The sequence below is a fragment of the Melospiza melodia genome, chromosome Z (assembly GCF_035770615.1).
Source record: "Melospiza melodia melodia isolate bMelMel2 chromosome Z, bMelMel2.pri, whole genome shotgun sequence".
Classification (NCBI taxonomy): Eukaryota; Metazoa; Chordata; class Aves; order Passeriformes; family Passerellidae; genus Melospiza; species Melospiza melodia.
The window spans coordinates 51,295,873-51,320,659 of record NC_086226.1 but is presented as its reverse complement, the minus strand read 5'-3'; the positions used below and the strand labels follow the sequence as shown (position 1 = coordinate 51,320,659).

General features: G+C 38.8%; 1 protein-coding gene across 3 annotated transcripts in view; it reads left to right on the top strand.

Moving 5' to 3' along the window:
• Positions 1-8,232: 8,232 nt before the first annotated feature.
• The window catches only part of SLC24A2 (solute carrier family 24 member 2), a 113,517-nt gene continuing 96,962 nt past the window's right edge, over positions 8,233-24,787 (top strand). Inside the window, exons 1-2 of one of the 3 annotated variants that reach the window (XM_063179824.1) lie at positions 8,233-8,279; positions 10,140-11,214. In XM_063179824.1, coding sequence (XP_063035894.1) covers positions 10,282-11,214 — 933 coding nt within the window. In that variant the 5' untranslated portion in view covers positions 8,233-8,279; positions 10,140-10,281. Of the gene's footprint in view, positions 8,280-8,371; positions 8,504-10,139; positions 11,215-24,787 lie in introns of those variants that run through there. The other 2 variants (XM_063179822.1, XM_063179825.1) reach the window with 2 other exon arrangements.

Here is a 24,787-nt window from a genome sequence, read left to right as displayed (position 1 = left end):
AATGACAAGAGATCATAAAAAGGCTACTCTTTCCCAGTGATTACAGAAATCAGTAAAGATGTTTTCTCATTCTTGGCATTAAAATGGAGCTAAACTGAATACATTTTCCACTTATATGTAAATTTCATGTCTTTTAAACACAGCTAAGGAAATAAACCAAGATGCCTCAAGCCAGTGAATGTCAATGAGGCAGTCCAAAACTGCCTGAAAGCAGTAGTAAAAGATGTTTGGAGCAGCACATTCTCAGATCTTTTGGCAAAAAATACTTATCACTGGAGACTGCATTCAAGGTAGCACTGGCTATTTGGTATTTAGAGGGAGACTTTTAGGTTCTGCAGGAACTGATGCTGGTGGTCCAGCTGCAGAGAGTTGCAAAAGTCAACATCTCTTAGATGTGACATAGAACAGAGGTTCTTAGCACTAAAGATCACATATCTGGGAGAAAAATAACCCAACAAATCCAGATTAATTAATTGTATCTGTCTTCTTTCATTGTTCTTAATGTAATGAACATATTACAGTGATCTTTAGAATGTCTAATGGGTGATGCATTTAAGCTTTTTGAATATTTAAGCCACCTTCAAATTATGTTTCACTTGTTTATTTCTACCTTTGTCTGTGCACTAGACTGCATCATAGCCAAGATGGATTAAAAAACAACCCAATCACTACATACAGATAGTTGCAGATCTCATTTTTGTATTTTGTCTTAAATTTCAACTATAGAAACAATTCTCTGCAGTTTCTCTTGGGCTACTGTGTTGGTTTGTTCTGTTTTTCTAATTATTAAAAAAGCTACTACAGTAGATAAAAAGATCACTGCTCTTCATTTGTGATCAGAATCATTCTACACAATACAGGTTGTAAGCTTCAGAAATTTAAATAGATTTTGGGATGTATTTCTCCAAAAATCTCTTAATAAATGAGGAAGATTACACACACTCAAATTATTAAGGTCATGACAGAGAGTCTTGCATTTTTTAAAAAATACGTGTCTTGCATCTTTGTCTTCAGAAAACTTCACAAAACATGAATTTATTTTGGTTCAAATTTCTATTTTAGATTCTGGTTCCAGATCCCATTGTTAGTTTGAGAGCTCTGGCTTTTTTCTTTTCATGGCACTAATTCCTTCATGCTGCTTTAAATCATTCTTTCACCTTACTCTAAAATTCAAGATAGTGCAACTCAGCGCCTTGACCACTACCAAATACAAAGCCCGCTATGTCAGCTGTTCTTTGAAAGATTTTTGTTCCTTTTGCAACCACTGCGAATTTTGAAATTCTGTCGATAGATGGGGTCTCTTGTCTACTGACCTGGGCATGCCTTAGTCCATGATATAAGCACTTTCAGTGCACCTGTGCAGGACTCTAACTGAGCAATGCTAATTGGTGCTACGCACACAAGGACCTAGCAATGTAAGAGGGAAATGACTCATGAATTTCTTTTCTTTTCATTGGCAATGTCAAGGGGTTACCATCTACTTCAGTCATAAAAAGATTTTCTTATCTCTTTCATTTTGCTTCCTCTGTACTCCAACTCTGTGCATAGTTAAGCATAGTTCATAAATTCTCACTGTTTCAAACCTCACTATTTAAGGAGAATTTTTACTTCATATTTACTTCCCCGAAATAAATCCAAAAGAATGCAAGAATTTATCTGAAAACTAGGTTACTGCAGAGATGAAGACAAATAACTTGTAATTCACTGAGTGCAAGAATATAAGTACAGACAAATGGTAGAAAAAGGGAATTTCTGTGTGACGATCCAGCAACAAAGACAATTTAGTTTGTGAGAGGAGTATTGTCAGTGGGAGACCTTCCCTTCCAGCTCTTTCTGGCCAATGGCCTAGTCATAAATATATTGTGTGAGAAACCAAGAATTGTAGCTAGTATCAAGTTTAACCACTGCTCCTGAGGCATTCCTCAGTATTAGAAGTCACTGTGACCTGAGGCCTTAAGCAATGTGAGATGTGGAACTGCTGGGCAATTGGCAAGGATGCTGGAGTCCATCCACCAAACCAACAACTGTTCCTAACTCTGCTGACTTGCCGCCTTGCAGGTGTTCTTATAAATGGGGTGGTAGACCACAGATTATAGCGAAATAAACATTCTTGTTGAATGCAGGGCAGCTCACTGGGGTTACATTAGATACAAGGCACTTCAGAGGAGCAACTTATCCTATCTGAAAGAGATTGTAATGTGAAAGCTAAAGACATGTTGCTCCGTACTGCTGGGTTTTTTTGGAATTACCCTGTAGTTTAAAATAATCATTTGTGTATAAAATACCCAGATTTTTTTAGTGGAATTCAATAATGATATTCCACAGAGTATTTTCTTCTCTCATAGCACTGTTGTGTTATGTTTCACTTAGGCTGTTTTGGCTCTGCTCTGAGATGGGCCTCTCAAGCCTAGGTAAAGAGAAGGAAGATTTATACTTTCATTGAATGAAACTGTCCTTTAAGGAGACTGGCATGTTATAACGACAACATTTACAATTGCCTTATGTCTAAGTAGTATTTTAAATATTATATTAAAAAAACCATGTAATTCAGTGTTCTGAAAACATGGCCAAAAATCTTCTGTGTTTAAAGTTATACTCAGTTTATATATTCTTATCACTTTATTCACTAGCAGAAACTGGTATTTAAAAAAAAAAAAAGCAGTTAGTTTTAGCCTCCTTAATAAAATTATTCATGGTGCTCATTGTAACTATGGAGTATAGAGGTACCATCCCCAGATTTCTCATCTTATTTATTTCTAAAAACAAACAAATAAAATAAACTAAAAACAAAAACAAGGCAATGAACCAATGAAACAAACAAACAAAAAAAAACCCCAAAAATTCCAAGCAGAAATAAACAAAAAATCTCCTCAAAAACTCTCAAAGCCTTTTACATTAATTATTTATTATTAAATGTATGTTTTCATTACAACTGATTCTGATATATTATAAGAGTACCAAAGCTATTTCAAAACGCATGTCGTAGCAAATAATATTTAACCCACTGCAAGAAACAGAAATCTCAGATGATCTTTGAGGCTTAATAGAGAGCAAATACTAATAGTTGAAGGTAAAGCACATATTTTGCATCGTTTACAACTAAATCCCAAAGTCAGGCTAGTTGGCTGTATGACAGCAAACTACAATAGATACAGAGTGATGCTGGTCTACCATGCCATTTTAGCTTATGGTATTGACTCTAATGAAGAATATTTATCATTGTGTATATGCTCATATTTTGTTCCCCAATATATTGAGTGCCATTAAGTACCACTCCTAACTTAAGGCAATTGTAGCATTTACTCATCACTAAGAATTTTTCTTTCTGAATATTAACTTTAGATGTCCTCTTTAATACTGGCTACTGGAAACTTGTTACTGCAGTTAATTTAAAGATGTTTGATTAATTTTGCTCAATATATTCCTCAAGAATATATTACTCAGGTAATATAAACAGTTTCTGCTCTTTAAACACTATGGTTTATATACAGCGTGTTTGCTTAGTATCACTAACAATTAAATTATTCAACATACTAATAATGAAGACCATATCCATGCTGTTTCAGTTTTCGTCTGGGATAGAGTTATCTATAAGGGCTGTCTTTCAAATTTGTGTTGGAAACAGTGTTGTTGACACAGGGATGCTTTCATTACTGCTGAGCAGGGCTTAAGCAGGGTCAGGCCTTTTCTGCTCCTCACAGCACCCTACCAGTGAGTGGGCTGGGGATGCACAGGGAGCTGGGAGAGGACACAGCTGGGACAGCTGGCCCCAAATGACCAAAGGGATATTCCAGACCATATGGCATCATGCTCAGCATATAGAGCTGGGAGAAGGAGAAATAAGGATTCTTCACCCACAGCTACCATCCTTTCAGGACCAAACCTGCTCCAGCATAGCCTTAGCCATGGCTAAATACTCTCTCATGGGGCATACCTACTCTCCCTGGCTACACACATTGAGGTGCTCCAACAGTGAATAACTTCAAGGTGTTCTTGCTGCAGCATGGATTAATCCCTGAGCCACAGTCCTCTCATAAGTGTCTCTGCAGTGGTACACATAACCATGGCCACAGATGCTTCAAGCTGTACAGACTGTGGCACAGGCATATCGTAGCCACAGACACTCTGGGGTGCCCTGCTCCCTCCTGTGTGTACTCACTCACTCACAGGTCACAGTGCCTCAGCTGATTTCACAGTGGAGTTCCAGCCTGCCCAGTACAGCAGCACAGAATGAGCAGTGATGCCCTGGCCATCTGCCAGCCCACGCACATCATCACGGCTGTTATCAGAATCCCAGGCCCAGCAGAATAACATGATCAGCAGCACAGCCCTATGGAAAGCAGTGAAAGCAAAAAGCAGTCATTAATAAGCACCAGACTCTAATATACAGCCGGGCAACTCAGCCCCATGGCAAGCACAGGAGCCTGTTGATTAATAGCTAAGCAGCATAACTGCTGTAAATTCAATCTAGCATTTTCCAATCAAACATTATCTTGCATCCTTTAATCCTCATGCTGGGTGACAAAAGTGCTATTGTGGTTTAACCCCAGCCATCAACCAGGCCCCACACAGCTGTTGGCTTACTAGCTACATCAGGACTGGGGGCAGAATCAGAACTATAAAAGTGAGAAAACTCATGGGTTTGCGACAACAATGATTTAAACAATAAAGCAGAAGCTGCACATACAAGCAAAGCAAAACAAGGAATTCAATCGTCACCTCCAGCGGGTAGGAAAAAGCTCATCCATCACCAAGAAAGCAGACCTCCATCATATGTGATGGTGACTAGGGAAAACAAAGACAATCACTAAGAATATTTCTTGTTTGTTCACACCCCGCCCCCCCCACCAGCTCTGTATGCTCAGCATGACACCACATAATCTGGGATATCTTTTGGGTCAGTGGCATTCAGCAGTCTGCATGTTTTCCCTTCCAGCTCCTTGTGCACCCTCAGCCTTCTTGCTGGTGGAGTGGGGTGAGGAACAGTAAAGGCCTTGACGGTGTGTAACAAAACCAGTAATAAAGCATCCTTGACTTATCAACACTGTTTCCACCACAAATCCAAAAGATAACCCCATAGTGGCTGTTACAAATAAAATTAACTCTATCCAAGCTGAAGCCAGAACCAGTGTTTTAATTGAACCCTATGTTGTCATCTTTTCTATCCTGTTTCACTTGCTAAAAATGGCAAAGTGTGAAATAATTTTTATATTTCAAATGTCACCTGTTCCCAACTGCAATTAGCATTTAAAAGCTTAACATCCATTTTCATTCAAATATGCCGCCTCTGTAGTCATGGTAACTTCCTCATCAGCTTTATCTTCCAGCTTTAGAAGGTACTGCTGGGGTACTTAGAGATGTTATTATTTAGGATTTCTCGACTCCCTCCTCCTTCCATTTCCAACACAAAAAACACTTCTGTTCTTGCTTTCACCAAGTCTAAGGTTTATAACAGCAACAAAACAAAAATCCTCCTCTAAAAACAAAACAAAAAACCCAAACAAACAAACAAACAAAAGTTTTACTCCTTGGAGCATCCTGTAAACAGGAATTGGTAAAAAACAGTGGCTTATGAATTCAGACGACTCCTCATATATGATGCAGTAAACCACAGATAAGGTATTAAAAAGTCTATATTCAGCACAAATATAAATAAAAATGAAAACCTAGTCACACCCTCACATGTGAAAGAGTAGAATCCAAATACTTAGCAGAGGTACCTTCTCTCCTCTCTTTAAAGCAGAAACATTGAACAGCTGTGAGGCAAATGTTGTTCCACTCAAATAATTTAGTTGTTCTGAATTTAACTAGGATATACTCTGATGTTTAACTTTGTGAGGGAAAAAAAAAAGGATTTCTTTTATTGTTATTATCCTTCTTATACTAATTTAACTGTGCTTATTTAATTCTCTCCTGATTAGTAGGCAGCATTTATATGAGGATGGGTCAGCTGATTCAAAATGCTGAAGTCATTGGTAGAGATACCCATCTGTGAGCCACATAATTTTTGTTACAGATATTATTGTCTCTGGCTTGCAACACATTTTTACTGTTGGAAGAAAAATCTTTGCAAATACAGAGAAACAGACAGATACTAGAATTCAGTATCTATCTGTGGAGTTTCAGATAGTAGATAATATCATTATAGGGAATATAATAGCATTACTATAGGGGATTTTCTACATATTCTCCCTGTGGTCATTTGTAAAAGTCACCTACTTCCAATTTTTAATTCATAAATTGACAAAATTGGGATACTATGCACATATCTCAGCCTGCCTCTGGACCATCTGTGAAGCTGTAAAACCATTTTTGATATTTTTCAAGTGTCCACTTCTCATAGACTGCAAGCCAACAATTCAGCAGTCACAAGAAATTTTATAAGCATACCTACCCTTAATCCCTGTCCCACTGTATAGCAGGCACAGGTTGAACATTTAAGATGTATCTACTTTATTTAGGTCTTGCATATGTGGATACAGAAGTAAATCTGCATTTTAATTAATTCTTATCTATGTGGAGTCTAGAAGCACGGTTAAAAGCAATCTCTACATGTGTCCTTGCATCCTCCTGAGACACAACAAAGGCAAGTAGTGATAATCAACAAGCCCCTCCATCAACTGCTGGCCACTAATGACCACCTCCCAATATGAAACATGAAATAAAAGTACACTGCACAAGCAGACTCTGCCCTTAATGCACACTTTGCCACTCAGCTGTGGCTCTACCTAGAAACCATTGAAATTTTGGCAATATCTCTGTAACCTTCTACATCTCTTTTGTGGCCACTTAATTTCCAAGATGCCTGATGTACTTTGGTGTTTCCCATTTTGCCATCTCCTAAGTCTTTAGAACTTATGAATTTCCCATTAATGCCAAGGGCAAACCAAACAGCCCAGGTCCTACAAAATGCCGGTGTAGAAATATAAACAGACTGTGCATGCCAGGCTTACCCTAACAGTCTTTAATTTTTATGTGATGTCCTAATAATACCTATAATTTCAGTGTATTACCACTTAAGATAAACTCTTACATTTTTGTATTCTTTGTGAAGCATCAATTAATAGTTATTTTCTTTGCCATAGGATGAAATAAGAGTTCAAGATGAAGAAAGTAGAAACTGTAAGAGGTTATTATTTGCCCCAAAGAGACTGAGAGTTCACCTCTTACAGTAGGGCTTTTCAGAATGTGCAAAGTATGTCATTGAAAGCAGAGAAGTGTTAGTGAGCTCTTTACCAAATTTTTCCCAGATCTCAATGGCTGTTCTTACCCAGCCGAGGGCAAATATCCTTGCTCTTGTCTGGGCACTGCATTTTCCAAGGACTTCCACATGAAGCTCTTCTTAAACAGCCCTGAACCAATCAGGGTTTTCCTGTGATGTTGGCCCGCCTACACTGGATTACTTTGGTTTATCCATGGATTACCAAATAGGTTTTTTTAACAGTGGCACAGAGGAGGAACGCAACTGTTATGTCAAAAGAGCATCACCTGTGTACTCTAACAGATCTCCAGCATACGTCACGGGAAATTAGCTACGGCTATAGAGCTGCATTTGTAACTGTTCCAATGTTTGTGAATTTTGAAGCATTTACTTAATGAAGTGCAGCTTATTGGTCAAATACTAATGTTGAAAACGGAAGATTAAAATAGAAGGGGACAGCTCTGGCTAAGGAATTGTCCTGTTTTCTCGTGTGTAGAGGGCATCTTTATGGCTCTCTTCAGCAACTTTGAAATGCAGTTTAAAGAAATTTCTGTTCAGCAGTAAATTAATCATAACAAATAACTTAATCATGGATATGCTGTCATCCTTAAATCAAAACCAAAATGAAACGTCCTTATCTTTCTTATCCTGATTTCCTTTCCTGATTTGACATAAAGGATATTTTGATCAGAAGGCCTCACCTTTTTAAAAGAGCCCCGCTCTTCGAGGCTTATTACCTTTGCCAGATGCGCTAAATTTTACCTCGCTTAAAACCAGATGCGCTAAATTTTACCTCGCCAGCTAACCCAGAACGAAGGGGGAAAGTGAAATAAATAAATTCCGTGCCCCCCTCGCTCGGCCAGCGACCCCAGTCCCGCGGGAGCGCGGCGGGCGGGGGCGGGGCTCCGCCTGCCCCGCCTGCAGGGGCGGTCCCGCTGCCGCCGCCCGCCGCAGTCGGTGCCGCGGGGCTGCGCTCGGGCCGCCCGTGCCCGCGCCCGCGCCCGCGCCCGCCGCGCTCCCCCGCGCCCCTGCCGAGCGCCCGCGGGCCGGCGCGCAGCGCAGCGCAGCGCAGCTCCGGGTGAGCGCCGGCCGAGCGCGGGGCGGGGGCTGGGCTGCGGCGGTGCGGGGACTCCCATCCGCAAATTCCCGCCTCCATGGGCGGCACCGGCTGCCGAGTAGGGGCCACCGGTGCCCCGAGCCCCCGGTCGGTGCCTGCGCGGCTCTCCGCTCTTGCGGCTGGACCCGCTCCCCTTTCGGAGGTGGAAAAAGTTTGTGCGGCGTGGAGCGGAGCGCGGCGGAGCGGTGCGAACTTGCGCTGAGTTAGGCGAGGCGCTGCGGCATCTCCGCGGGGGCACGGGCACGAAGGCGGGGCGGCGGGGGCTGCGCTGCGCTCCGTCGGGTCTGGGGTCCGCCGGGGCGGGAGCGGGGTGGCCGAGCGGAGTGCCAGGGCAGGGCACAGCCGGAGCGCTTCTCCTGTGTCCCGTTCGCCTCACGGCCAAGGGAGCGCCGACACCGGCCCGCGGCCGCCGGCCGTGCGCGGCAGCGGTGCTGGTGCCGTTCCGGTGTCTTTCCTGCTAAATGCTTTTGTGGCAGTCCGTCGAGTGTTAACTCTGGGGTGGGAGATAAATATCTCTGCTGTGCTGCTGCATCTTGCGGATGAAGTATGTCTCTATGACATCTTAGTGTGGAAACTGTTTGAAAAAATCAGGAGAAACTGAGAATGACTTAATAACTTCTAGGGAGATAACTGCATGTAGTAGCTGTAATCCTGTATTTGGGAATACAAAGTCAGTTATTCTGCTGATTGATAGAATGTTCAGAATTCAGCTACTGCTACAAATGACTTGAATAAGAGATGTAACAAAGTATTTTTGGGCAGTAATTGTAAAGACTAACATTCAGTTTGATTCAGAAAGTATCGTACATTTTGTTTCATATAAAATAACTGTGAAAGACATATATATGTAACTAACTTCTCCATTACAAATCTTCTTCAAATTCCTTAAGCAAAACACCTATTATCTACAGAGATTTTTTTTTCCTGTGTTAAAAGTGCTGTTAGTCAAGAATGCTCATCTCTGGCATATATGAATTGCCATTCTTGCATAATTCCTTACTGTTTCATTTCTTTCAGGATCAACTCTTGTGTAAATTTAAACAATTTTCTTAAGTATTAGTAAGAGGAGCACTTTTAAAAGGTACCACATAGGTATTCTTAGTAACATCCTACATTTATTTCTGAATGCATGACATAAATCAAAACAGAATGAGGGGAGACTGGAAATTTTGTCTTGACTCATCCAAGACAGTGTCCTAGCTCTGATCAGAAGGAAACCAAGTTCTCTCTGTAAACCTGAGCTGATTTTACAGTGGAGCTAAAGAAACTCCCATTTCAGTCCTGTTCCAGCATCAGAGTATTCTACTTACACATCAATGACTGTTGCTCTGTGCATACGTAACATTTCAATTAATGCTGCCTCAGCTGTCTAAAGCTCTGATGAGATGCTTGTTAGCACTTTGATTGCTTTTCCTGGCACTATTGTCCCTGCATTTGGGATTTGGACATTACATGTTCATAGTGGAAAGTAATTACAGCAGGTAATAATCTTTGGTGTATCCATTAAAATAATAGTTTCTTCAATTTTGCACAACATCCGGGGACAGTTTTTACCTTCCACTAGGATTTTGTTGTTGTTGTTGACACCTGAGGAGAGCAGTGGCTCAGAGGCATATGAGAAGCATAATATGAGTATTGGTAAACTGTTATCCACAGGGTTACTGTTTAAACAAACATATAATTGCTGCACCTGGCGGGATGTGACAGAGGTTTATGTTACATATTCTGCTTCAAATTTTAAATGTAACCCAGTCTGTAAAATGCTTTCATAAGTTTCTAATCACTTCCTGTTTCACTAATGTCAATGTTTGTCCTTTTAAGACGCATGAAGAAAATACGTCCTGTGAAGAGTGAAAGTACTTGATTCTGGGAAGACTCTTACAGCTCTTCTAACTTCAAAGCTGGAGGAAAGTATGAAGAAACAGTCTGTCTGACTCCCTCAGCGTTTCTCACAGAACACAAAATGGCTCTTCAGAAAAAAACTGTTGTTGGTGTCTTGGAGGAGTGGTGTTTGGCGGAACGGCTGTTCGGTTGCAGGTGGCACCAGAATGTCAGGAAAAAACTGAGACTGATACGAATTGTAGGGCTCCTTGTCAGTGTAGTGGCCATTAGTACTTTCTCACTTTCAATGAGTGCCTTTTTCAACATGGAACCACATAGCACGGCGCTGGTTAGCAGCCTAGATAGCCAAAAGCTGTTGCATGGGCATCAAAGAACTCTCTTGGATTTCACAGAACAGAATGAAAATGGCACTCCAGATCCACATGCTTCTATGAAACATGAAGCTGGGCAAGACAATGAAACAGATGATCATACGAAGGGAGAGTACCCCGAGGACCTTTTCTCTCTTGAGGAGAGAAGACAGGGAGCAGTGATCCTCCATATAATTGGAATGATTTACATGTTTATAGCCTTAGCCATAGTCTGTGATGAGTTCTTTGTTCCTTCCCTGACTGTCATCACTGAAAAACTGGCCATTTCTGATGATGTGGCAGGGGCAACCTTCATGGCTGCTGGTGGGTCAGCCCCAGAGCTCTTCACTTCTTTGATAGGAGTGTTTATATCCCACAGCAACGTTGGCATTGGTACAATAGTGGGATCTGCCGTGTTCAATATCCTTTTCGTTATTGGAATGTGTGCTTTATTTTCTAAAGAGATCTTGAATCTTACTTGGTGGCCACTCTTTCGAGACATGTCCTTTTACATCATTGACTTGATCTTGCTAATCATCTTTTTTCTGGATAACTTCATAATGTGGTGGGAAAGCATAACACTCCTGACAGCATATTTTTTCTATGTGACATTTATGAAGTTCAATGTCCAAGTAGAAGAATTGGTGAAGAAATTTTTAAACAGGAACAAGGTTGAGAAGGTAACAACAGATGCTGAAGGAAAGGTTGGTCAATTTTTAGTTGAATTATATGTACTAATGTCCTTATAAGTGCTAAGTCCTTCTGTAGCATAAGGGTTCTAATACAGTACAGTAGTCAATATAGAAAAGTTGCATGTTTTGCTCAAATGTCTTTTTGTTTAATCAAACCGATATTGAAAATAAAAAAGCAAGCAGCCTTCTAGCAAATCAATAACTTTTAACTCCAGAATTATCCTGATCACACAGAAAGCAGGAATTAAAATGACAGCAAAAGGACATAAACCTTTACTCAGCATTTTGGCACGTTGATGAGGTCAGAGCTATTTTTTCCCTAAGCTTTTGGATTAAGCCGTGACAGTATCTGGGGAGGATCTTGTGACAAAATTTGGCTTTCTAAAGACTTTCAATGCACTTTTTTCCTCAGAGAATGTGCAAATAATTCAGAACAGTGTACAAAGGTATTTTTATACATGCTTTTCATCTACCCATGCTGATAATGCAACATTAACTTCCTGTTGTAATTAGTGGCACTTCCATGAAAAAAAACTCATGAAAAGAGTGACCGCAGTGGCAAAAGTCATAGGTTCTCTGTTTGAGGAGGATGGTTTCCCATATGCTATTTGCAACTGTGTAAACTAATTTTTGTCCACAAGTAGATAATGAAATTAATGCACGGAGGGCTTGTTGAGTTTTCAGCAATTACAATAATCTTTTAAACAGCTTTCTTCTTAAATCAAGCAATATTTAAGGGACCTATGAAGCTGAGCTGGTTAATACTTATGCATGTAGCCATGTGTTGATTGGAATGTCTGCTTTGGGTATATTCATCAGATAAGGTTTTATAATGCAGTAATTATTCAAATTATCAGGGACCTAGCTGCTCACTGCTCTGTTTCTTTTGTTTAGCAGTCATATATAAAGTGGTTCAGAAGAGGCACAATCCCGCACACAATATAAGTGAACAGGCACATAAACAGGAGGAGAGAGACATATCAGAGCTGGATATTTTAAAAGTTGTGACAGACACATTCAGTTTTAGGGCAAGCCACAAACAACCAAAATTAAAGCCCAAAAAAGTCTCATTTTTTCCCCTTGTATTCTCTAACCAGGTTTAACAGCTGTACTTACTTGTAACTTTATCTTTTCCTTCTTTTTTTTTCCAAAATCAGCATGCTCATCTTCATCTTTCCCAAAATGTATTATTGGGATTTTATTAGTAAATGAAAAGAAAGGTCAACACCAACAAAATACTTATCCTAATTAGCAAGGGGCTCCTTTAACTACATTAGTTGGTTTCTAAGTAATCTAAGAGTTCATAGTGCACTGTAAGTCCTTTGACAGTTAGTGCTAAAAATATGTAATGATAGAAAGACTATGGTACATGTAGCCAACTTCATCTGTCCAAAACTGGACAGAAAATATAAATCAGTAATGAGTCTGAAGCAATTATCAATATGAAAAGCAACTGCCTTGTGTTGTCCAGGCCACAATATAAGGGAGAGTAGCTGTATATCAAAGTGTTTAATTATTTTTCGCTGAACAGAAGAATAAATAATTTGTGAGCCGCATTGAACATTAGTTATATTTGAAGTACTCTAGATGGACTTGATTTTAAAAGAATACCTTTAGAACCGCTCATTTGTTATTTAACATTTTAATTACTTAGAGTTTGTTTATAATACAGGTACACAGATTTCAGATGGGGTGAAAAAAAATCAAAAACTGGCTACTGTTCCTAAAAACACAAGCTTAGCATGATATGTTTCATGAAAATAATTTTCCTGAATTAAATTTAATTAAAATGATAAAATAATGTATTCATAAATCATTGAGGAGTGAGGAAAGATGAAAGATGTTCTAATTTTGTTGCAGTTTAGCAAATACGTATTTTCTGCTTCTTGGGAAAAATAGCTTCTCAAGGTGTCAGACCATGTTTTTACTCTGTAAGCTATGCTGTAAAGGCATATTTTTTAATATTACACTTACACTTTGAAATGATAAGTCATTATGAATTATTTTATTCTTCAGTTGAACAGCATTAAGCAGGATGAATGAAATTATTTTCTTATAGCAAGGATGTCACAGATTATGTTCATTGGATAATATCTCAGTGAAGTTCTCTCTTCATTTACTTGGTATTTTTAGATTGCTTTTTAAATTAAAAAATAGCAAGAAAAACCAAAACCCAAAACTATTACATGTAGTCCTAAGCCAGATAGAGATGCTTAGGACTTGAAGTTATTGTCTAAAGCAAAGAATAAAGTGCTTTTATTGTCTGAGGTCTGGTGCCTTGTAGTGAATGCAATGCATATGGATGTTTATTTCCTAAACACTGAGGTTTATAAGTATCACAGAAATGATAGTCTTGGCTTTTGGTGGCAAAAAATATTTAATTCCTGCAGTGTTAACTGTTAGCCTAGATTGCTTCCACTCATCAAGAGTGTGTATGTACAATTGTATGTATCAAATTAGTATACTGAACACAGAATTTGCAATCTCTGTTGTTTCTGATGGAAACTTTTTCACTCGTTTTTCCCCCACTGAGCCAGAGAATTGCTAGGCAGCTATCTGGAACTGGGTGTGCTAAAGTCTCTTGAAATATTTTAATTTTAGGAGAGTAGAGAAAATACTCTTTCCTCTAACCAAAACTCCCTCTGCCTATCTGTTGTTGATTCTGCTGCTGCCAAACTGGCAAGTATTCTGCTAAAAGAGCGTGTGTGTCGTATTTACCTTTAAGGCTGTTGTAATCTGAAAGCAGCTCAACAAATTTGAGAAGTCTAAATAAGGCATCATAAAGCTGGATAGTGAAGGGTTAGGTGGCTTATTAGCAAATGAGTACCAAAGAGTAGAAAACTGATCAGATGAGAAACCTCTTGAGATACTAAAATGTGTTTTAATGTTAATTTACATGCTTTTATTCTCAGTTGTCTTGAGAGGTTGAAGAAAGTTTTACATTCTCAAGGACAGTATTTCCCATGAGTAAAGGCTTTAGATATGAGCTGATTTTTTTTGTCTAGCTTTCATTTGCTCTAGGTGTATTCATCAGGTTGCTGGAATGCCTGTGTACCTCTGTAGATGCCTTTTAGATTTCTATCCCTATTCTTAAAAATTAAAGTACATCTTTTTGTGCTAGAAGACTGTGACTATTTGAACTTCTGATCTTATTTTCTTTAGTGTGTCGGTCGCTTGTACAAATGTGAATGCAGACAGAGTACTCTATATGAATTTCATTGTGCTCACCGTTTTCCTTCACATGCTTTCAAATATATGTAGTCTGGATTATTAAAGTGTCAGGTTGAGAAAATCTGGTAGCTTTAGTTTTCGGAACAATTTTGTGGCACTGGTGAGAACAGATTACAAACCTTTTTGCATTTAGAGTTCATAGGGTTCATTGGCAAGGCTCTGTTTGAACTGTGGATAATTCTGTGCCTCATGCCACTCCCTAGGAAGCCTGATGGCAGTCTGATACTGATGAACTCCAGAGATCACTGTGAAAAGGATGAAAAAAAAAGGAGGATAGATGAAAAAACAAGACAGGATTAAAAGACAAGATAAAAACCAGATGGCTGAGTTCTACAGTGTAGGATGGCGTATGGAATATGCAGATCAAGATGTGTCCCTAACAAGTCACACTGAATGGGCCCTACAGTAGTAAGTGCCATATCCCCTGCTGGATATCCCCAGAAGTCCCTTCCAGCTTAACCTGTTCTATGGTATGATTTTCAGATTTTATGTAGCTATCCTGTGAAGAACGGATAGGTAAGGACTGAGGAATCAGCTGAACAAGGATATTTAAAAACATAAGCCTGAAGTTGATTATAATAGGCAGGAAGAGAAAAACAGAAGAAGCTGATGGACAAACATCTTAAAAATAACACTTTTAAAAATTTTCTGCTAAGATTTCAGTCTATTCTTCATCATCTGTGTTGGTGAAGATATGTTGAATATATTAAGTCACATTAAAACATCATGTGGAACTACATTTCAGTTTTAAGTACTCTTTTTCCTTTAATGTAGCATGAAAATCATTGCAGAAATGCTTGGATCTGATTGTTTAGTGAATAATTCAAAACAGTTCTGTTTGGCAACTAGGACAACAGAATGTGGGTGGTGCAGGGATATTGTGCAATGACATCTGTTTCACTGACATTACCATTTTAGATGAATAGCTTATGGTATATACAAGACAGTTACAGTTTTTCTACATTTACAGAGAGCTACATTTGGAAAATGGGCTATTTTTACCAACACAGCGTAACTATTATTTTATTGCCAATTTTGTTGTCTTAAGAAACTTGAATAGCTTGTGTGTGGTATTTTAAGATCCACAATGATCTCAATGTTGCCACAGTGTACTTAATGGCAGTATTTGCATTCTAAAGGAAAGTAACAGTATTTTAGGCACTTCTCTGCTTGGTGGTTGTATTAGCACTGCACATGTACATTCACTATTATAACGTCTGATCTAGTATGTGTTAAGGTAAAACACAAATAACCTGCATGCATACAAGAAAAACTGAAATTTCCTTTTTCAGGACTTCTTCATTTTGAATCCACAGACCTAGTAACTGTAACTCTATCCATAGAATAACTTTCTTTTCTTTCTTTGTTTTCACTACCAAGAATTTTTTTTTCTCATAGCTTTCATTGTTCATAGTGTTTCACTGTTCTTAGGAAGATCTGAATTTTATTCCAGAGACATTTCTCAGTCGGTCTACTTGTGCAAGCATGTGTGTGAATACAGAGCTGTGAGTATCTGGATCTTGCAAGATAGATGCATTGTTTTAAATACATGTTTGAAACAAAAGCCTCAGCACTGACATCGAACCATCTCTTGTTTAGATCAATGTCTGGTTTTGTGTCATGTTTTATCTGCTTTTATTCTCTCAGAAAACTTTCAATCTACTTCTGTTTTAATTTAATGTTACTACAGTAGCAGTTACTATGAGTTAATTTGCCTTGAGTTTTTAGCATTGTTGTTTCAGTTTAGGACTATTAACTAACAGAACCATAGGCTGATACTTTATATCTGGAACCATTAGTACAGTGAAATGGATACTATTCTCAGTTTCTTTTAACGCTTCTTAGTAATTTATTGACCACAAATCAATGATTATAGTTTTCACCCCAGGAGTCTCTTGGTTTTTTATGTATGTACTTTGGTAATGAGCAAAAAGTGACAGTGTGCAAATGTAGTGTATATTAAATGCTCTTAACACATGGCCATCCACTTAGATGCCAACCTTGTTAAGTATGATGGAAAAAAGAAGTCTAGAGGAGTGCCACCATTGATTAATAGCAGGGGGACAAAATATCCATCAGTATATTTAAAAATAAAAAGCATATGTAATTAAAAAGAAGTCAAATGATACATCTTAGAAGCTGTGTTGGCAAATGTTCACCATGCTGTGTTTCAGAACTCCAGACATGGTTAGATTTGTTGTACCAGAAGCTGTACAAAGAGAGGATATCAGGAGACTTTATAAACGTTTTTCCCTCCATCATCTCAGTTTTGGATACTTTGTTCCAGATCCTCACAGAATGAGAGCTATGGGAGACTGTAGGTGGAATGTCACCCCAAATCGGCATACCAGACCTCAGAATATCAACCAGTTTTGGGGTGCTTAGTCTCTGGAGGAGCTTTACTTTAAAATCAAAAAGAAGTTCAGAATCTGTTTCTTGCTTATAGGCTTGTTCAGATATGCCAGACACAGGTGCGGCATTATGGTACAGCTTTTCTGTCTGACCCATATTCCTGTACTTTCCCCTCCAAGATAGTTCTCCAAATTTACCTCTCAGATAAATATTTAACAAAATCCAAAGGCTTTTACAAAGTCTTGATATTTTGGGGATGGGAGTGCTCAACCTTTATGAAATTACATGCAGATCTCCCACATTCATGGCGCATTTTAAGTTGACGTTGCACTCCTCATGTAGAATTTTTGAGAGGCTGACTCCCCTACTTTTCTGGTCTTGTTTTAAGAGGCAGTAGTGCCCACTCCACAATATACGTTTCAGGCTGGGGATGTGGGATGTGGAAGCTGCCCTAGGGCAATGCTTGTTGCAGTGTTGGGGGTGCCACATTTGGAGTGTGTGATGCTCTGAGCACTGCTGACTTCAGAGTGACCTTGGCCTTTCTGAGTGGTGACATTCCCCAGGCAGCCAGCACTACACTGCCAGGGCCACAGGCCAAAAAATTAGGTTTGATGAAGTGCTTTTTTCCTGCTAATGATCTGTGGTTTTTTTGGTTTTATTAGCAGGAGTCAGTTCTCCACTGCTAGCTGTAGAGGTGTGAAAAGAGGCTGTAGTGTGTCCTTTCTCCTTTGATTTTTTTTCCCCAAGAATTAATGGATTTTGCTTTTGTAACTAAGGAATAAGATTATAACAAATTTGAATTTTTTAGTGGTAAGGGGTAGTATGTTCACAACAAAGAGAGCCCTGCAACAAAAGTGATAAAGAAGTGGAGATCAGGAAAGTTCTTAAAAATAAGGTATGTGTCCATGCTTCTCTTGAAAAGATCTGTGTGGGATGAATGAGTATTAAAAGTGTTTTATACTTGGCATATAGAACAGATGGGAAGATGTATCAGAGATGAGTGTAAATGAACAGCTGTAAAACCTTAACTCTTAAGACATTCTATCTGACAACTTCGTTTTACTGTTTATAAAATAAACTTCAATATAAAAAATAAGACTTCCTTATTTCTCTCCAGACATGTACCAAGTTTTGTCTAACCTGCAAATGGTGACTAGTGTGATGTTAATAACTCTGTAGAAGAAATGGTGTTTCCTCCACCTTGTCCTAGATCAGCCATGTTCTGTTGTTTTTCAGACAGCTTTTATTTAAACATCACTTTTTATTATTTTCCTTAATGGCTGCTTTCATTAATCTTTGCAGCTGTACTCGTGCTATTGGCACAAATCAGAGATTAAAATGCTTTCTTGGCACTGACAAGTTTTTTAGAAACTACAATGACATGATTGACCAAATACTGGGTGATTATAATTAATTTATCATGCACAGATATGTATAATGAGATATAGGTGGCTTAGAAAAAGAAAGATGACTGGTTTTGTGTGGGTTTTTTTTTTTGTTTTTTTTTTTTTTTAATTCAAAACTGCTCATTAAGCACTCCTGAAAATCACTATCTTCCTTTATCAGTGGAAACAAAATACCGTAATAATACTTAGCTGTCCATTTCAAAATGCTGGAAATTTGGTCTCTCAAGTAGAATGCCTTAAAGAATGCTCCTGACACTTTTTTGTTCTGAGACAGGCACATATTTTTCTTACTATTTTTAATTTTCCTACCACAGTAATGAGATGATAACCTGGTCTCCCCTAGACTAGGTGCTTGGATAACTGTTGGAAATCACAGTTTCCTTCCTCAGTGGACACAAACTCGTCATGGGAAAAAGATAAATGTGATTCACAGTATCTGATAAGTAGAATATGGTTTGTCATGTATACAGCTTTATGTACATTACAGTTAGCATATCATCAGTCTTTTCCTCCTCACACAAGCTGTCATTGAGTTGTTGATTATTTATTAAACATAGATGTCCAAGAGGTGATTTAAAGAAGTAGTTCATTTCTCTGTATGAACTTGCAATAGATCTTCACAAGTGTCATCAATGAAATATCTGGTAGAAGGCAGCACCTTTTTGTACTACAGGGCCTAAGTCAAAACAGTACTGTTGATACTCTATTTTGCTTTTGGGGAAAATAGTCAGATCAGATGGTTTGGATTTACTCCAGTCTTGTTGTAAATTTGTGTATTTGAAATTCTTGCTGTTGTATTGTTAAGTGCAGGTCAGTGTCAGAGGCAAACTGAAAATCCTAAGTTAGAGCAGCCTTAGGGCATACTTTTGGCAAAAAATTGCATCTGACAGAATATATATTCTAGTACCTTACCACATTTTGTTATTTTGCAGGCAATGCCTGTATTATTGAGGAAATTAGTTATTTGCTCTCATTGGTGGTTTGTTCATTTACCTATGTTCTGATCTGAAAAAAGGAAATGAAAAAAAATGCTGTGTTGTAATAGCAACCACTGCCTTGCTGGCAACAGAAGTGGGCCGCAGAGTGGGGGAGAGCAATGAGAATTCAGTGTGTTGATCATGCATTTGTTTCTGCAGCAGGTGGAGGTTCAGAGCTCATGTTGCCTCCGAAGCAGCTTTATCTGGTGGTACAGTACTGTCCTGCCCTTACCACTCACTCACTTTGGGTGATTTTGCTGTCCCTGTCAGGTACAATTTCATCAGGGCAGCTCAAAGAACAATTACTGCGAAGTTACTGTGTTTTGCACTGTTCCATAACCATCCCCTTGTTGTCCATGTTGTGATTTACATGAACAGCCATAAATAGCTGTGATCTTGGATGACTTCCTTTAAGGTGAGGGTGTGAAAACAGGCTTAAAGGTGTGTCTGTGCAATGATATTAAAATTGCTATGAAGTCCGACTCTCAAGGGAATAACAGATTGGTGCAGAATGGTTTCCTGTATGAGGAAGAATAAAGGTAGCAGGGAATTTGTACTACAAACTATGCTGACAAATTAATAAAAAATTTTCCTCAGGAATTAATCCTGCTTTATCACCTCTTAACTGCTTAATGCTGCGAGTCTAGTCTGAAGTCAGCAGTAATACCAGTGACATTTATTGCATAACCAGCTAGTGTAAACTCTTCACCCTCTCACATTGCTGTAAAACAGCTCTAGCTGATATAGATCGCTGAGGAAAAGGCACGTCTGCAGTCACAGCCTGTGTTTGGTGACCTTCAGGGCATCATTTGAGCCCTGTCTAGTTATGTAGACTTTTGCCCAAGGGAGAAGGTTGAAGTTTGCGGGGTTTGTAACGTTAGAGGATGAGCACCTCTTTTGGGATTAATCAGACGTTAATTTTGTTGTTTGTTTGTGCTGCAAGCTTTTATCAAATTACTAATTAAAGTCCTTCTATTGCTGCCAGCATAATCAAAGTTATCATTAAACTAAAATTTATGGCAATCAAATGTTTGAGTGGAACCCCCAGATTTAGAACTCCAAAAATTTCTTTGTCCAGGAGTTGTTTGAAATAATTCATATAAGTTACTTATGGATTTTTAAAGTCAACTGAAATTATTTGAAAGCATCATGCTGTCTTATAGCTAGTTTTGTTTCCATACATTTTTATTTAAATATTTCTGGTTTTCTACTTTATTCCTAGTATTAATTGTATTTATTTACTACAATTTCTTTTCATTTAGAATGTTTCTGGGTAGAAGCATATTCTGTTTGAAGTCTTCATCTTGGCTGGGTTTTTAAATGCTGCAGTGATATAAATATTATTAAATAGTCTGCAAAGTTTGAGCTAAGAAGTGGTTAGTGTTTCCTATCAATATTGCAAATCCTTTGAAACTGTTAAGTTTTCCGGATCTGAGTTAATTTTTTGGAAGCAGATACAGCAATGCTAGTTTCTCTCCAGAAGTCACAGGCAGAATACCTGATTCTCCTCTCACAACACTTGGCAAAATTCCTTTGAAATGTAGTCAGAGAATGATCCTGGGACTATATTGCAGAGGAATATCGCTGTTGTTTTTTTGTGTTCCATTTCTGAAATAAAATCACTACTTGCTGCTGCTCCGAACCCTACTCTGGACATTATAATGAAGTGATTTTGTAGCCTTTTGATTGCCTCATTGTCGGTGTGTACTGGAGCCATGTCCTGTTTGTGTGTGTGCGTGTGCGCATGTGTGCGTGTGCGTGTGTGCATGTGTGTGTGTGCGTGTGTGCATGTGTGCATGTGTGCATGCATGACAGCCTACACGCTGTCAGTCTGAAAGGCGCCACACAGGAGGTGAACCAGAAATGGTGCTGCTCTCTAGGATGGACATTCTCGTGCTTCCTACACCATCTCACCTGTCTTCTGCCTAGCAACCCTTTTCTGTAGGACTCACTCAAATATTTGGAGTTGGTGAGCAGCACGTTCCTCATAGGATTTTTCCAGATTAGTTATTCAGAGAAAAACGTCTGTGTTTTCTTCTTAAATATGTTCCAAGCAACAAACAACAATCCTGCCTGAGGCCGAGCACTGAATGTACTGAACTGTGGACATATTTTACTGTACCTAATGTATCACATTAATGATTCTCTATCCTGTACCTCTGCAGAGATAGAAACAGGAGGTCTACATCACTGTACTGGAGTGATTTCTTGCTTTACAGTGAGGTAATCATGATTTGATTGTATCATGGGAATGGCCTATGGTGCTATTCTTTGCTACATGACATTTTGTGCAGAGAAAAGGCATTTCTTATTCAGGTGAAAGGCCAGCAGCTGTAATTACAGTAACTAAAATTTGTTACATATAAGTAAGAAACTGTGCAGAAAGTTAGAGTGATGATCTATTACTTTCTTCATTTAAAGTTGCCTGTAAAGTGTAAGTCCTTTTAAGCGAGGTAATAGAAATGTTTCTGCACCCATTCCTCAATTATCTCTTGCAATATGTTTGCAAATATATTAGTAATTATTTACAAATATAAATCTTAAAAGTCAGTATTTTCAAATAGATCAGTATTGAAATTACTTGCCGAACTGTTTGGATAACTTCCTGTGTCCATTTTGTCCTTGCAAGAAACACCTTAAGTGTTTCCATAAAGTATAGTGTTTGTATATTTAGCATTAACAAAAAAGCCCCACTAAACCCAAAACAAAACACACAGCCTCTTCTTTTTAGGGCTGTGGGAAATAAACGTTGATTTATAATCTCATACATAGACATGTGTGAAGAAATGCAGACACTCATCTTAAAATAATAGCAATAGGCTTAGTAACAGGCTGGACTGAATTGCCTTAGCTTTGGATCTAAGGGTCAAGATGTGGTTCTCTCATTTACTTGTCTTAAAAACCTGTGGTTTTCAAGCATCATAGAACATTGAGCAGTGTGCTGTAGGAAAGTTTTATTTCTGGTTCTTTGATTAGATTACAGTATGCAAGATAAAAAAAAAGATCAGCATATTGATGGCAAAATGGTCTTGAGGCAAAGCAAGAAAACGGTGGCATCTGAGAAAGTGATGGTCAGGCTTGGTGGAAAGAAACCAGATAGCATACACGAGGCTCTCATTTTGTATCATGCTGGTTTTCAAGCATCTTGGTAAGCATGTCCTCTTTGCCTAAGCTTTAAATGTTAGTACATTTTCTGCTTAAGAATTCTTCCCATCATTAGCATTATTGCCCTTCCTTAAAATGTAAGGAAGGATAGTAGGGAAAAAAGTCAAATGGAGCTTGAATAAATCCTATATGTGCAGATTTTTATAATTTCAACATTTAATTTTTCTTCTTTTGCGAGGGAAAGGACTAAACTCAATGAAAGGTATCTTTGAAATTGATGACAAGTTTTCCTGTTGATTTTGATGAAAGTGAAATTAAGCCCAAAAGTCAGGATGCTTCTCTGTTCTCTGTGTGCCACTGTATGATTCCAAGCTTCTGAGCTGCTCTCCTTCCATATTAAATCACCCCTAGCAAACAAAGAAAGCAATTTCTTTTGCACTTGTAGCAAGGAAAACTGGCTTTATCAGCTTTCTTTGCCCTTGGACTCAAACTGGAAAAGGGCATTCAGTGTTTCACAGCATGATCTGTCCTGTCATGTGGATTATTGATAAATATCAAAGCAATTATTGTGTGGTGAGATCACAATAGTCTTTTCCCAGACCACTGCTAGAAACCACTGCTGGTTTCATCATTCTTAAGTGGTGTGTCTGTAAAGGGAAAGAATGGGCATGGGAAAAGTTAGTTAATTCCTTTCTGAAAGGTAGGAGAAGCCATTAGCTGTTTTGTTAATTAGGTACACATACAGGCACATTTTTGTGAGTGATCAAGTGGAAGAAAACTTTTCTCTGTGAATTATGTGCTCTTCATATAGAAAAAAATATTCTGCAAAAATACAAAGACTAATTTTCAGGTTTAGTTGATCTGCATTCAGAATATCTAATGAGAAGCTCAAGATGTAGACAATTGAAGAACTCAGCTCTTGGCCGCAGATTGACCTGGCTTAGCTGTGTGCTGCCTGACCTATGAATATAGTCTCCTCATGTTACTTATGTAATCACTACAGAGAAATGGGCATTTTTATAGTGTCATAAATTCATTGAGGTTGGAAAAAGCACTTAAGATTACTGAGTCCAGCTATTAACATAACATTGTCAGCTCTACCACTAAACCATGTCCCTAAGCACCACATCTATGCTGTTTTCAGATATCTCCAGGGATGATGGAAGGCTTTCCCAGGCATCCTGTTCCAATGTCTGACCACCCTTTCGGTGAAGAAATTTTTCTTAGTACTCAGATGCAACTAGAGGCCATTTCCTATTGGTCTATCCATTGTTATTTGGGAAAATAAAACAGTCCCCACCTGGCTACAATCTCTTTCAGGCTATGTAGTGAGTAGTAAGGTCATCCCTGATCCTCGTTTTCTCCAGACTGAACAACCCCAGCTCCCTCAGCCCCTCCTCACAGGGCTTGTGCTCCAGACCCTTGCCCGGCTCCGTTGCCCTTCTGCGGACACCCTCCAGCATCTCAATGTCTGTCCTGCAGTGAGGGGCCCAGAACTGATTTTGAGGTGTCTCAAAATTTGAGGTGTGGCCTCACCGGTGCTGAGTACAGGGGGACAATCCCTGCCCTGGTCTTGCTGACCACACTGTTTTTGGTACAGGCCAGAATGCCAGGAGCCTTCTTGGCCGCCTGGGCACTGCTGGCTCATGTTCAAGTAGCCGTGGACCAATACTCCACCAATAGGATCTTTACTGTAATGTTTGATCCTCTCCTGACCTGAACTGGGCAAAAATCTGGGCTATCACTTGCAGCAATAGATTGGTAAAACCTGAAAAGCTGTCTCCTGTGCTTTTATTGCAATACCATGAGTAATTACCGTTGCTGCCTTTTCTAAAACCTGGAATTGCATCAGGTTGTGTGAGGGTGATAGCCTGGTCTCATTTAGCACAGGGTCACCTTTGAGATACGGGTAATTTAAAGTTACTGTTTTTCTATGCCAGCAAGCAAAATAAAATGCTTACATTTAAGTGTTAATCTAGTCTGTGAACACTGAATTTGCTCTCTTTCTACTCAGATCAGTATGTAGATATTACATATGGTTCCAAACAGGTACTTGGGGCAAATGAGCTATTAAGTGAATCTTACTGTTATTTATAGAAAAGTTATTGGCACTGCAGCCACAGATACTGTTAATGTACATGTTTCATAGCAGATTGTTCTGGATTATCTTTTTTATAAAATAAGGCATCCTTTTAACATTCAGAGAATTACAGTATTGGTTAACTACTTAATCCATTCTTTAATTGCTCAAATTTCTAACCTTCCATGTGGATGATGGAACATTTACAACAAGTTAATGAAATTGCATAGAGCTCCTAAAATAGCAAGGAAATCCTTGTTAGGATCCAGCAACTCCAGCTTCCAATGGAAAAAAAAAAGTGGTTAATTATAAAAATTCAGATTACATTGTTCTTGCTCCATCTGCTTATAACTGTTTTGGGTGTTTTTTCTTCACAATTAAATGGTAATTGTTGTTTTCAAATATTTCACAATTTAGTGTGGGAACAGAGCCTG